We start from the raw sequence: 14,920 nt of genomic DNA on the forward strand, positions 1-14,920 counted from the left end.
TTCTATTCATTGCAAATATTAGGGTATTGAAATATTATATTTATATATATTATATATACACTAACACACTTAATAAAGAAGTGGTTCATCCACATGTTGTTTTTTTGTTTTTTGTTTTTCCTAATGGAAGCAATTAACTGTGGAAATTAGGCCAAGGGTCATTCATCCATGGAGGGATAATGGTTCCCCATTTCCTACAAGACAAATATCAACATCCTTACCCTAGCATTTAGAACCCTTAAACAAATACTCCCAATTCATGTTTCCTTCCTTGTCAGCGGGGTGTAGCATCATCCCTGAGTTCAAGCTAAAATATTTCAGCACTATCCCAAACATCACATAACTAATTCCCACCTCTGTGTCTTTGGAGTGAATCAGTGCCCTCATGAACCTCCGAGGCCCGGGCCACAAATAGACGATGCATTACACAATCTTAGGGGCCAGAGTAAATCATCTATATTATCCCAGCCCACTTAAACTTGTCCTTGGTAGATGTGGAAGAGAAAACATGGATGCTTTTCAGTGTTTAAGTCATTTAGAGAACTATTCACAGAACTATGGCTGATTCATGTTGATGTATGGCAGAAACCAACATCATGTTGATGTATGACATTGTAAAGCAATTATCCTTTAATTAAAAACCAACAGATTAAATGGTCATCACCAGATAAGGGCTAAAGACAGATCTCTTTCTCTAAATATAATCTAATTTTATTGAATAGATTGTTTAAAAATGATAGATGCCATTGGTCTTAAATATTTTAATTGAAAGCTATGACATATTTAAACGCCATCTTTCCTTTTCTTGCCTACATCCACTTATATCAGGAAAACATGCTATTTCTCCCAAAATGGCACTTCATGTTGAAAGCTCGTACTGAGACACAAAATTTTAGACCAAGAAGTGAACTCTGAGATCTTTTAGAGCATTTCCCAATGTCTGTTCCATAGGACATCAATATTGTTGGATTTTAATAGTTTTTCTTTTTTAATGGATCCCTTTGTAAAATGTTTTGATGAATGCAAATTATACAGCTTTCTTGCTCACAGGACACCCTAGAACCTTTAAATACTGGTGAGCTTCTGTTAGTCTCCACACAAGGAGCGTGGAATGGAGTTTGTTTCCTTTTTTAAACTTTCGATCATAAAACCAAATTTTCATGAAGCATCTCTAAAGGCATTTTATTGAGTAGCACATTTGAGAAAATATTATTGTGAATCTAAGCTCTGTATTTAAAAAAATGTTAAAAAAAGTAGAAGAAAAAAAACAGAGAAATTGATAAACCAGCCCAAGGTTCAGAGCAGGTGAGGGACAGATCTAGGTCTGGAATTAGGGTCTCTCGCTGTGAATCGAGCAACCTTTTCATCACCCACACCCCAGTTCACATCGATCTTCTCCAACACAGACAACTAGATCCATACTAATAATAATATTACCTTGCTTTTATAGAGTATCTGTCCTCCAAAATGCTCAAAGCACTTTCATATGTATTGCCTCATTTATCTCACTTGAGTAGCTCAGAATGAGCTCCAAGCTTGGTAAAGGAGGAAAACGGTCACTAACTCTCCCTTCCTGCTGGGCCTCATGCTCTTAATAGTAACAGCAATGTTAAAATCTCCCCACCCTGCTTTCCGATCATCTTTGTCATTGTATTATTATTATTTGTTAATACAGCTCAGTTTAACCTAAGTCTTTCCAGAGCTGATGCAATGGAAGGGGATGACCAAGGAAAATCTGAGCATGGAAGCGCTGGCTTTTATCTCCGTTCTTTCAGTGAGCATGGAGCTTTGCTCCTTTCCTGCTACAGCAGGAAAAGGTTTGATAGCAGGTCATGAAACATATGCAGCTTTGCCATGGATCACCCCACTCAAGCTGAGGCTTCTCTTTGAAGGTGTAATGGGATTGTAATGAGGCATCTCTTTGCCTTAAATAATAAACACCTACTTGGACCAAATAATACATTTATTAGCTGTAGTGGCTCTGATTTTTCTGGGAACAAGCTAAATTAATCACCGCATTCTATCCTCAGACCTCAGATGAGGCTGAGTAATGGAAAACGCTCATCTGAGACAGTGGGGTGGGGGTGGGGGTTACAGATAGCCGATTCAGACTCAAAGTAAAACTTCTCTTTCCAGATTGGCACGATACCACTGGGAGTGATCATCCACAGCGATTGGTGTGATGGCCATGAAAAAGCAATGCAAAGTATGCATTTCCTAACACTCCAGTCAAGGGACCAAAGTGATTTCTTTGATTTTAAACTACCATTTCTGAGACAACTTAGATCAATGGGACTTTTTCTTTGGACGCTACTCAGTGTATAAAAATCTGGGGGGTGGGCGGTGCTGCTCCCTTTTAGTTATAGAATCTATTAATTTATTTTGAGAGTAGAAGGGTATAACACAAGGAATGCTGCTCTGCGCGTCCAGAGACTTATATTTTAGCCTTGATTCTGCAGCAAGTAGCATTTAGTTTAGCTGAAACTTATTCCACTCACAAAGTATCTTCCCAAGAGGAAGTAAGCATGAGATGAGTGGCTCAGATATGCTGTTTCCTGATTTGGTCCCAATTCCCACATGCCTTTTGAACAGAAGCATCTCACTGCATTGAGTGTATTCTTGTTTTTAAAGGTGTAAATCTTGCAAGCCAACTACTTCATTTGTTGGTCAGTCAAAATCAGAAACTTATTTCAGTGCTCAGGGGAAACAAAACAAAACAAATACAACCACCAGCTCTGTTGAACTTACCAAGAAAACATGATCATCTCCCTCATGGAGCTCCCTAAAAGATTACCAAGGGAAATTTTAACAACACTAAATGTTTCTTTTACTGACTTTACCCAATTCTCATCTAAGGCACAGCTCCAATGTTGTGTTTGTCTTTGTGTAAAATAGTTCAAACTAAATCACGAGTGAGGAGCATTTAAACATATACAGACACAGGCATACAGTTCTGGGCAATTACCACTGTTATTAATCTCTTAGCAGCTGAAAATAGTAACTACTCACATGGAAATAGTTTTTTGAAGTTAACAGCATAATTTAATGTGTGTTATTATCTCTAATGGGCTGAAGTTTACAGCTCACCTTTCACTACGCTAGGGTTAGGGGCAGAGTGATGGCCAAGAAGGAGGATTCTGCCTGGAGAAGCTACTGGCTCTCCTGGGATAGAAGACCTGCAGTGCCCTTGGGCTGTATCTATCACAAGGTCCCTGGGCAGGAAGCTGGTACTGGTCCAAGAGAGCATATTACAAACTCAGGGATAAAAACACAAGACAGAGAATCATGAAAATACAATTGAAAAGAATTCATTGATGCTCCTTGTTCAACCAAAGATTTCAAAGCTGATCTGCATTTAAACCTACACGCTCCCCTTCTTATAGTCACATATACCTCCCTTGTTTCATGATCAACACACCCACCTGTCAGAATGGCTATCGTCAAAAAGTCTACAAAGGGTTAGCAAGGATACAGAGAAAAGAGAACCATAGTATACTGTTGGTGGGAATGTAAATTGGCACAGTCACTGTGAAGAATAGTATGGTGGTTCCTCAGAAAACTAAAAAATAGAACTACCATATGATCCACCAATTTCATTGCTGGGTATATAGTCAAAGAAAACAAAACACTAATTGACAAAGGCAAATGCACCCAAATATGTGTGTGTGTGTGTGTGTGTGTGTGCATGTGTGTACACATATATGTCCCATTATATGTATCAATATACAATGGAATATTACTCAGCCATAAAAATGAGTGAAATATTGCCTTTTGTGATGAGGGTGGACCAAGAGAGAATTATGCTTATGAAATAAGTTAGAGAAAGACACATTTTCTGTTATAGCTTATATGTGGGATCTAAAAAAATAAGACAAACAAATGTATGTAACAAAAGAGAGGCAGACTCACAGACACAGAGAAGAAAATAGTGGTTACCAGTGGGGAAAGAGAATGCTAGAGCGGATAGATAAAGGCATGAGATTAAGAGACATAAACTACTATGTATAAAATAAATAAGGGTATATTATACAGTACAAGAAAATATAGCCATTATTTTGTAATAACTTTAAATGGAGTATATAACCTAGAAAAAAAAATTGACTCACTATGTTGAAGTTAATATAATATTGTAAGTAACTATACTTCAGTAAATTTTTTTTTAAATGAAGACACATTTCAGTGATTGTTGCTAGAAAGAAGGGCACGGTGCATTAACAATTTATGGCCACTTAAAATACATCACAGTGGCAACAAGACTGCAAATCCACAGCTTTGAGCGCCTGAGTAAGTCTCACTTCCACTAGGTGGCGCTCCGTATTAACACAGTTCTTCAGGGTTTCTGGAGAGAAAGCCTGGGGATGTTAGCTGTTGGGAGTCTCTTCGCTGCCTCTGTTTTCAAAGGAATACGTTTTGGGGAAAGTTTAAAAAATTAGCTGTGCCGCTGAACCCTAAAGACAGCTAGTCTCATAAGTTCCACTGGGAGGGAAAGCAAAGGTCAGAAGCTGTATCACTGTAACTGTGATATCTGTGATATCACTTCGTAAATAATAACAACAGATCAGAATATATATGTATCATACCTGTTGCTCTGATACACTGTGTGTCCAAAGCATAGTTTCTGTTTTGCTAAAAACCAATACATACCACTTGACAAGCAAAAGCAAATCATGATGTTATCAGCTTACTCAGATGTCCCTGTAGTAAGAATTCCAAAGAATCAGAGCAAGAGAGAGGAAAAGAGGGGTATGAATGGGAGGGACCACTGAGACAGAAAGGAAGATACCGAGATGGGCAAAAAAGAATGCAAGTGAATCTGAGAAATGGAGATGGGGGATTAAAAAATAATAATAACTACAAGATGCTGAAAGGGTCCTTGGGAAAAAGAATAGAAATGGAGAAGGTGATTCAGGCCATACCTTGGGCAAAGCATACTTGGGGAGCTTCATCTGGGCAAACGCATTCCTTCGGTAGGACACGTAGTAATGTGGCCGTCCGCCTGATGTCAGCTGCAACGTGAACACAAAGGCTGTGAAAGGGGTCACTGCCCCAGTTCCGGGTCACGGAACGGTCCCCGGGCGGAAGGGGCGGGTACCAACCCAACAGGCGAGTGGCTACTGTGGGCGGGCGGGAAGCGCTGGCGCTGTTTCAAAACAGCTCGGTCTACGGGAGTTGGTCAGAGCCCCAAACTGAACCCCCTTAACAGAAACACAGTTCTTCCACTCGCCCTGTGGCTCAGAAGTCAGGAAAGAACTTTGGTTACTTTTCTTCTAACTGACACAAGCCTGAGGGTATATTGGATCAGAGCCGCTCAGCAGCCCACCGCTCCCTAGCCCCAAGACGGTGACCACACAGACAGATCCTTGGGCCATGCCAAAGGGGACGGGCCAGGCCACCCGGTGGCGGGACCGGAGCCCCCAGTCGGGGCGCTGGATTCCAGTTTCATGCAGCCACACCACTGGCTGTGCGCACGTCCCACACACAGCAGTGCTGCTGACGTGATGGACGGAGGGCCAAGCCAGGATCATGGTTCTAAGTCATTCTTGATCTCCCTCCCAGAAGAAAATGGTGAGCTACTGCCCCAGGTCCGCCCAGGATGTACAGCCCAAAGAACCCTGTGGGTCTGAGGGAGGGGGAGGAGCGGTGTGGTCTCCTTCAGCTGAGCACCATGGGGTGTGGGGGTCAGGGGTGCACTGGCAAAGTCTCCCCTAATCCCCCTTTAATGAGATATTATTGACACATAACATATGCAGGTTTAAAGTGTACAATATGATGATTTGATGCATATATATGATGAAATGTTTACCACATATAAAGTTAGCAATCACCTTCATCTTTTCAATTAATTAAGATTATGTGTGTGTGTCTGTGTGTATGTTGATAACATTTCAGACTTATTCTCTTAATAATTTTCAAGTATATAATACAGTATAGCCACCATGCTGTATACTACTTCCCCAGAACTTATAGCTAGACATGTACACCCTTTGACCAGCATCTCCCCATTTCCCTAGCCTCTGAAAACCACCATTTCACTCTCAGTTTCTCTGGATTTCTGTTGCCACTCCTAACTCATATAAACGCCTGGAGTTTGAAGTCAGTTGCTTTGCATACTCAGAATGTCAACAAATGCTCCGGGTGAATTTTCATCAGACACATAAAAATGTGACTGGAAAGTTAACATATTCACCGTGATGTGGCCAGCTCTCTTTTAGTCCTAGTAATGGGTTATATGTTCATAGTGGCCTGGGTAAAAATATATATAAAACTCTAAAGGCACACTTGATTTTCATTTGTAAGTCATATAGTGGATTATAAACTGTTAATAGAAAACAGGAAAGGTCCCTGGAAGCGACACTGATGGAGAAATGAATTATATATAGAACCAATATGGGTAACCATTTTCCATTTTAATGTCACTTGATAATTTGATGCTGAAGTTATCAGAGTTCTCATTACTCATTTTCCTGAAGAAAAAAAGGTGTGTGTGTGTGTGTGTGTGTGTGTGTGTGTGTGTATTTGTGAAATAGTTTAAAAGTACATAAGGAATTTGACCATTTGCTTTTCAATATATGGGATCAAATATTCTAAATTATAATTTCTTGCCCAAGTAAATATAGTAGTGTCCAGAATGTCTCAATCATAGTGAAATTGCCTGTATGTGTACTTTATATATATATATATAAACTATTTAGCAATAGTAGCTTTGTCAATTTTAACATGAAAAGCAACAACTGAGTTTTTAAATGCTTCGTCCAAACAAGTTTAAAGTTTTATTAACTGCAAAAAGAAACAAAGGATACTTGTTCCTTCTCTCTTCTAATTGCTCCTGAACCCTCAGTTTCTCAAATTGTTCTCCACTCTCTCTGGAGGTGAAAAATGCGCCTGAATGTCTCATCTAAATTCTCTTGATCCTAATCACAGCAGTGCCTGACAATAATGGCTGATTACTGGCTCTGCCTCCCACCACCTCCAGCCACCCCACAGCTTGTTACCGCCTGGCTCTCTATTTTTAAGGCAGGTTCTGAAGAGGAGGCTTGTTGGCTGACTACTCTAGGAAGAGACTGACCAATCTGCTCAGTCCTGTTGACGACTGAAGGGAGCCTCTTTGGAATGCAGGTGATGTGACGAGGATGAACGCGATGTCAATAGACACTGACATTCGGAGCAACGTCCCCAGGACCCCGCTTTGACATATCCCCCAGACACTGCCCCAAGGAAGTGAAACAGGAGGAAAGAGGGCACAGCCTTCAAAAGAATGACACGTCATAGGACATGATGACAAAGACTGATTAGAGCCAACTGGGTCCAAGATCGCGGGAAGATTCTGTTTTCAAGGCACCGTGAGTCACGTTATGCACTCACTGTAACACATTAGCACGCGAAAAGACACAGCAACCAGCACCATGACAGTTCCAAGGGCAACCATGAAAGGTCAAAAAGTGGGTGGTGGCCCAATTCCTGGAAATGCCTGCCTCTCCCCCCAAATAACTGGAATAATCCTCCCACTGATTAGCTTATGAAATTACCCAGGCTGTAAAAACTAACTGTGCCCTACTTCTAAACTCTCACGCACCCTCTGAGATGGCCCACACTCTGTCTGCGGACTGTTTCTCTCCAAATACATCCACTTCTTACCAATTACTTTATCTCTGAATTCTTTCACTAAGAAGCAATAACTTCAAATTCACAGGCAATAGAAGGAATTACTATTCTGTTAGTATAGAAGCTTCAACTTGGTAATGTTCCTTTTGCTAAAAAAAAGAATGCCTATGCTTCTTTCTCTTGTTCTTCAGGGAGGGCAAGTGGGTGAAGGGGCTGCATTAGAAGCAGGGAAGGGAAATGTCTTTGAGACAATCAGCGGAAGCGGATCTTTCATACCTGAACAAACACGTAATCATCCTGGACAATCAGAGAGTCTGGGTCGATGTAGCCTGGGAAAGGTTTATTTCTGTTGGCCTCTGTGCAGTTCTGCATTCGGCATGTTAGGTACTGTGAATCTGAAAAAAACAGAAAAATGGGGGTGGGGTGATATACACACAACGTTAGAGTCAGGGTAGCCATTTTCTGTTTCTCTTGCTATCTGCAGTTCTTTCAACAAACCTCACGTTCTCTATTAACTACATTACTGTTGTTATTATTATTTAAATTTTCATGACTATTTTACTCACTCGCTATCAACACCACCACCACTATTTCCCAGTGCCTCCACCAATTTTTGTCATCCTCGAATACTAAATTCTATTAACTATATTTTTTTCCTTCCAAGCCAAAATGAAAAAAAAAAAAAAATTCAAAAGCTGGCAATAATACTTGTGCCTTCTTAGTTATTTTTCTGATTAATAGGATTCACCTCCATACTCTGATCTTTGATAAATAGGGAAACACACAAACATACGTGCAATCATTGGTCATCTCATGCTAGAAGTGCACTGGTGTAAACAATAAGGCCCTATGTCAAGAGAAAGGTTTTTCTTCTATTACTAATTGGAAATAAAACAGAATTGAGAAGAGCTTCCCTACTCAAAAACATTGCTCTCATTTTATAGTTGAGTAAACTAAGGCCCTGCCTCTCACCTGAGACTAGAAGAGAAAGAAAGTGAAAGTGAAGTCCCTCAGTCCTGTCCGACTCTTTGCGACCCCACGGGCTGTAGCCCACCAGGCTCCTCCGTCCATGGGAGTCTCCAGGCAAGAGTACTGGAGTGGGTTGCCATTTCCTTCTCCAGGAGATCTTCCCGACCGAAGGATCGAACCCCGGTCTCCCGCATTGTAGGCAGACGCTTTACCATCTGAGCTACCAGGAAAGCCCTCACCTGAGCCTAGAGCAGGTACATACCAGTAAAAAGGACTCTTAACAGATTTGACCCCTGCTGCTGACAGTATTCATATATTGTACCAGGCAGGCTGTCTCTGTTTTGCAGCCACAACTGTTCTGCCCTCTCTGCGAATCAGACATCACTCAGAACTCCCCTTGCAGAACTCCCGATTACATTCAAACCTTCCATCAGTCCTGCGCCAACCTCCCCTCATGCTTCCCTTCTCTCCGGCTGATTCTTCTAATCTGACCTAAAATATGTTTAGAAATGTGGCCAAATATCCTACCACTTAAGAGGCTTTACATTTGTATCCCCTCTATCCTAAAGGCGTCTGCCCAGGTTGTTCTCTAAAAAAGGTCTAGATTTCAGCTTACCGTTATTTCTGGAGGTCTCCTATGATCGCTTTTGAATAACACTCCATCCTGTTAATTCCCTTCATGGAACTTATAACAATCTAAGTATGAATCAAATCAGCACATAGTACATCATAAATAAATATTTTCTGGAACATGCCACCTTACTGGAATATATCTTTTTGAACAAAAAAGGAAATTATTTTACCTTTTTTTGATGTTTAATGAATGGGTGAGTTTGATTTTAGGACATACAAAGATGTATGAAGAAATACACTCTTCCAAGTGGGGAAATAAGGACATGATTATATACATGAAAGGGGGGTAGGCAACTGTACTCTGAGTTGGATATAAGGATTCGCTGATGACTTCCCCGAAGGAAATTTCTAGCACTACTTTTACTTAAAGAACCTGGGCAAACCCGTACTCTACAAGCAGTGCCACTAGGGGGCGACATGCACATTTGCTCCAAGTGACCAATGGCTGACGGTTGCTGATAAGCTCTAAGGAGAGGGGAGGAGCAGAGCTTATCCAGGCTTCCTTTATCCTGCTGCCATGTGTGGGGATGGAAATAGCTCTCAAGTATATATTTTAACCCACCTAATCCTCCAAAGAACGACTAAAGAAAAGACCTCTACTCTCCCTTCCCCACCTAATTTTTAGACATTCTTATATTAATAGTTTCATTTTAGGACATAATTCATGATCTTCATCTCTGAAGGGAATTTCTGGGATTCATTTCTTCCCAGAACACTTCTCTTCATGGGACACAAAATCTTTACCTCACCACTCCATACCCCATCAGACCCTTGCAGAGCTTCCAGTTGTCTTCTGCCTTTTAGAAGGCAGCTCAGGATCACAGAAAAGGAGCCTGGCATCTATGAGACCTAGGTTTGAGTTCTGCTGTGGTCACTTCCTGGTTGCATCACTCAGAGAACACCGCTTCACCTCCCTGAGTCTCATCACTGTCCTTTCTCAAATGAGGATGCCAGCGTCAACTATCTCATAGTTTGGTTCTAAGAATTAACTGAAATAATATATATGCTAAATGTTTTGAAACTCAGAAGTCATACAAAAACTATAATGTTCCTATTTTTCTCTTCTGCAAACTTTCACAATGATTAGATCATGTTGGGGCACATTGTAGATCCTTTAACAAACTGAATTTGAGTATTCCAGTTATATTTCACTATTGATTACTATTGGTGACAGGTCCAATACTCATTCCTCCCTACCTCTTTGCCAGAAAAGCCAATATGGACCTGGTGGATCATCTTTCTCCCATGTCACTCAGAAGCTCTGATATGCAGGGAATATTCTCTTGGGTCTGTGTTTACTTCAAGTCTTCCTACTCCACCTACCATCATTTGCTTTAGGAGAGGCCTTTTAAATCCAATTCTAGTAAATAAGGAGTTATAAGGGGCTACAGGGAGGCATAGCAGAAGACTTATCTTCTGCCCCCATACAACACTGTGTCAACATGATGTCTGGAAGTTCTCTAGCCTTCCTGTGCATGGAGGAGTCTTACAGTGGAGCTTCCATAATGAAAATGACAAAGAGATGGAAAGGGCCCATTCCCTGATGACATCACTGAGCGTCTGACTGTACTGAACCCAGAGCTGCCCTTTCTCATGCTTCTTGTTACATGAGATAATGAATGAAAACAATCTGAATTAGAGGTTCTGACTGAGGAAGTCTCAGGCTTCAAATTACAAATACAACTTTCCAATTAGAATTCCTAAGACTGCCACCTCATGAGGATTTCGTGATGAGTACACTGTGCTTGTTTTATTTGTAGTGTTGTCTAATAATTTCTTTCTTAAGACTTCAACTTTCTCTTCAAAGGTCCCTGAACAAACATAAGATGGAAAATATAAAAATAAACTCTTTATATTTATAACTTAACTATATGGAAATTATGAATCTAAGGGATTTGGGGAGAAATTAAAAGAATAGGAAACTAATATTTGCTCTGCATTTATGTGCCAAGTATTCTAAAGCATGTTCACATTCATTTGGTATACTTAATCATCACAATACTATGGTATATAATTTATCAACTGATTTTTGCAGGTAAAGAGAATGAAGCTCCTGGAGATTATAGAAAGGGCAGTATGGATTTTCAAACTGGGTTGGCCAGACTCCAAGTTTGGTTTATTCCCACTACATTGCATGAAAAATCCTGGCAAGTTTGGGGCCAATTTTTGTTAAGTATGTTTTGGCTTCAAATTATCAATGGACAAACCTAGATACAAAAAAAAAAAAAAAAAAAAAAGAGAGAGAGAGAAAGAAGAAAGAAAGAACAACTGTACATTTATGTTTTCATGAGGTAATTTGGCAATAAAGATCAACATCTATTAAAATCTCTTTTGTCTGTGAGTTCATTTCTGAGAATTTGACTTGAAGAAATAATCAATGAACCATGCAAAGATTTAGTTACTTTGATATTCATCATAGTGTTGTTAATAATTTAAAAAGGTAAGAGAAAACACAGTGGCCAACAGTTGAAGCACAGTTAAACAGACTGTAGAACATGCATAGCTTGTTATGAATCCTTATATGAGGATTTACAGAAATTCTTAATATATTTTATATAATAAAATAGTTACCAACTAATAATGTATCGCTATTAATTTCTTAACTTTGAAAAATAGATCATGGTTGTATAAGATGTTCGCATTAAGGGATGCTGGCTAAAGCTTGCACTATCTTGGTAACTTCTCTGTTTATCTAAAATTATTCCAAAATAAAAGTTTTTAAAAAGTAGGTTACCAAAATATGTGCATATGGACATGATTTTGTGCAAGTGGTATATATAGATATCTACATATGTATGTTTGCATGGGGAAAATGAATAATAGATATATACGAGACATCAACGCTAGTACAGAGGCAGTGCTATGAGAGAAGCAAACAACCAACTGGCATGCAAATCTCTGGTCAGCACTTCTCAGCCAGGGAAGGCGGCCAAGGGTCATGGTGGGCTTGCAGGATCCTCTTCATAAGAATTAGAGAATCGTCTCTAGCTCCTTTGCTTGTTCTATCCCTCTCCACTCCCCATGCCACACAGTGAGGCAGACCTGTTCAACGAGCTGTTCTTGTGCTGAGAATTTTAAAATGTACAACCAAAGGACCCAAGAAAAGCTCCAGGAAGAGGTCTTGAAACCATGTCTTGCTCCGAGTGGCTCAAAGTGAAATCTACAAGCTGAAGGGGAATGATCAATTCCCAACCACCTGCCCCTGGTAAAGTGCTCCTGCTTTGTTCTCCTTCCCCTCCTAATGGAAACAAAAAGAAATTGGCTGCACTTCATAATGAGGGACCAATCACTCCTATTCCCCTTGGGGCTTGCTATAATAGCATTAAGTGTGATGAACTCTTTCCATATTCAATTCTGGTGAGTGTATGATGCGATTCCATAGGAGGTGTCTTGTAATTTGGCATTAATTAACGTCAATTAATGTAGGCAACCGCTAGACTTTAGAATTAATTTCATTACTTTTCCCACACAGATGTTTTCCTTGCCGCAGGTAATTAGGACACTGTGCTGCTCTTTCTAAGCACTCTCACTCTCTGCAACAGCTGCTGCTTGGCATAATGCAGTTTCCATGCCCCCAGATTGGCGCTGCTCTAAAGAAGGGAAGCTGCTTTTTATTTGGAGCAGGGGTATAGCGGCTTAAATGCAGGCTTAGCTTGGTAAACTTAAGCAAATCATTTTACTGCTCCAGTCTGTAAAATGGGTTATCAACAGGAGCCATCTTGCTAGCGGTTGTGAGAGCTTAAAACCACAGTCGGGAAATGCATTCAGCCCAGGGTCAGGCAGGACTGTGCTCACACAGTGGGAGCTGGGGTTGTGATCAAAGTCCCCCATCCCCAGTTTTCATCACCAGTATGCTCACTGGGTCTCAAGTGAACCGACTGTAAAGTACTATAGGCATTTCTACCTGAGACAATAGTTTTCTTTATATTCATGTTTTGATTTGGGGAAATTTATTTGTGTAATGTTTTAAAACACCATGAAGAAGCGTTCTCCCAGTGTAACTAAATAAGTATTCTATGCAGGTAGTGGTCAGGGCAGAACTGGACGGTAACTTGGGTCTGAGATGACCCAGAAGTCACCCCGCCGCCTGGCATGCAGGGTGGCCGGCCTGCAGCCGTGCCGCCACGCAGGGTCTCCCTCCCCTTGGGGTGAAGGGCTAGGTCTGAGCTCTGTCCCTCTCTCTTCACACACCGTGTGTCTCTGAGAAGGTCATTTACCAGACAAGGCTTCAGACTTTTTCTCTATAAGATGAAGGTTCTTAGAATTTTAGAATCAAAAGAGGATGGTAAAAATCAGACTATTGACTTTAAGATCTGAAGGTCTTTACCATCCTTTACCCACTGGGACCTGTTTCCTTCTCAGTCTTGCCCAAGCAATCAAAACTGTATGATGCTGCTGGCAAGTCTGTGTCTCCGGGGTTTCTGCCTTTTCTAAACAGCATTTGCATTGCTGACTGACACTCCATGTTCATTCAGAGAGCTCCCTCCCGGGGCTTGAACTGCCTCTTCCTTTCCTGTGATCTTCTCCTAACACTTCCTGAGCCGCCTTCTGTGGAGCTTTTCCTGAGGCTCAGGCAGATCTCTCCTCCCAAGAATGGCTCCATTGATAGCAACAGTGGCATTAACCTCCAAAACCACCAGAGCCACCACTCCTCTGGGTCAGGAACTGTGCTGAGTGCATCACATGCTTTTTCTCTTTTAAAGTTTGGAAAAAATCCAGAGTAAAGTACCTTTTACAGATAAAGAACTCAAAGCATAGGGACAACAGTTTAATATTGCAAAACTTTAGTCTTAAATAAAACCATAAACCAAGCTGGTAAGCATAAACACTTTAAAACTTTCTCCCATCCACCATTAATTTTCAACTTAAAGCAGAATAGTTTTTAAAGCCCATAACCTGTTTGTAAATTTTTGTTTCGCTCTTTCTACAGTCCTATTGTTTGTTTTAGAATGTTCCTATTAAATGTTTCCTCCCAAAACACACACACACACACACACACACACACACACAGACATACACGTGTGTCAACAATCTTGTGCTCATAGAAACTTCATTCCCAACTGGATCTAGAGCCCTCTGTGGCACATACCAGTTAGAAATGGAGAGCTCCAAAAGTGAGACTCCAGTATTGACCCCTGAAAGACTATATTGAGGACAAGAAATTTCTGTGAAAATTACAAACTTGGATCAAATGTCCTCTGGCATGATGAGCTTGTGACATTGCTTTCTTCTAGGCAATCTCCTGATTTCAGCCCAGTGTGACTTTCTAAATGCCGTCTTGTACTGTTAGTCTTTGGACATTCAGGAGGCCATGATTACTACACAGAAAGTTCTGGAATCATACATTATTTTTGTCAAGCATGGGGCTAGGAACTGGGGACATGAGAGAAAACAATAGGGCAGAATAATTTTTGTAGAAACACAGAAAGCCCCTCAGCAAGGATAATGCAGTGGGGGAGTGGATTATGAGGAGTTCAAGGGCAGGGGTGTGGGCCCGCAGGTGAGGGGTGTCTAATCTTCAATCCTCTCCACGGAGGACTTACTGTGTGTGGGATTTCTCCTGTGACGCTGCTTTTATTTTACTTCGGGTCATACAGAGCTATAGACCTATGGTGCTCTCCTGGGCTCTAGACGGAGACTAGTTTACTGTTGACTGACTCACAGAGGGACAACTACTGGTGTAGAGATGATGATGGGCACACCAATGGAAGACTTC

General features: G+C 40.9%; 1 protein-coding gene across 4 annotated transcripts in view; it reads right to left on the reverse strand.

Moving 5' to 3' along the window:
• SORCS1 (sortilin related VPS10 domain containing receptor 1) overlaps positions 1-14,920 on the reverse strand; it is a 571,273-nt gene that overhangs the window by 129,430 nt on the left and 426,923 nt on the right. For all 4 annotated transcript variants that reach the window (XM_065920116.1, XM_065920114.1, XM_065920117.1 and 1 more), the window contains exons 7-8: positions 7,879-7,997; positions 4,917-5,006 (exon numbers count right to left, since the gene is read on the reverse strand). In XM_065920116.1, the coding sequence (XP_065776188.1) occupies positions 4,917-5,006; positions 7,879-7,997 (209 nt within the window). The remainder of the gene's footprint in view (positions 1-4,916; positions 5,007-7,878; positions 7,998-14,920) is intronic.

This window comes from Muntiacus reevesi, chromosome 2 (genome assembly GCF_963930625.1).
Source record: "Muntiacus reevesi chromosome 2, mMunRee1.1, whole genome shotgun sequence".
NCBI classification, from domain to species: Eukaryota; Metazoa; Chordata; class Mammalia; order Artiodactyla; family Cervidae; genus Muntiacus; species Muntiacus reevesi.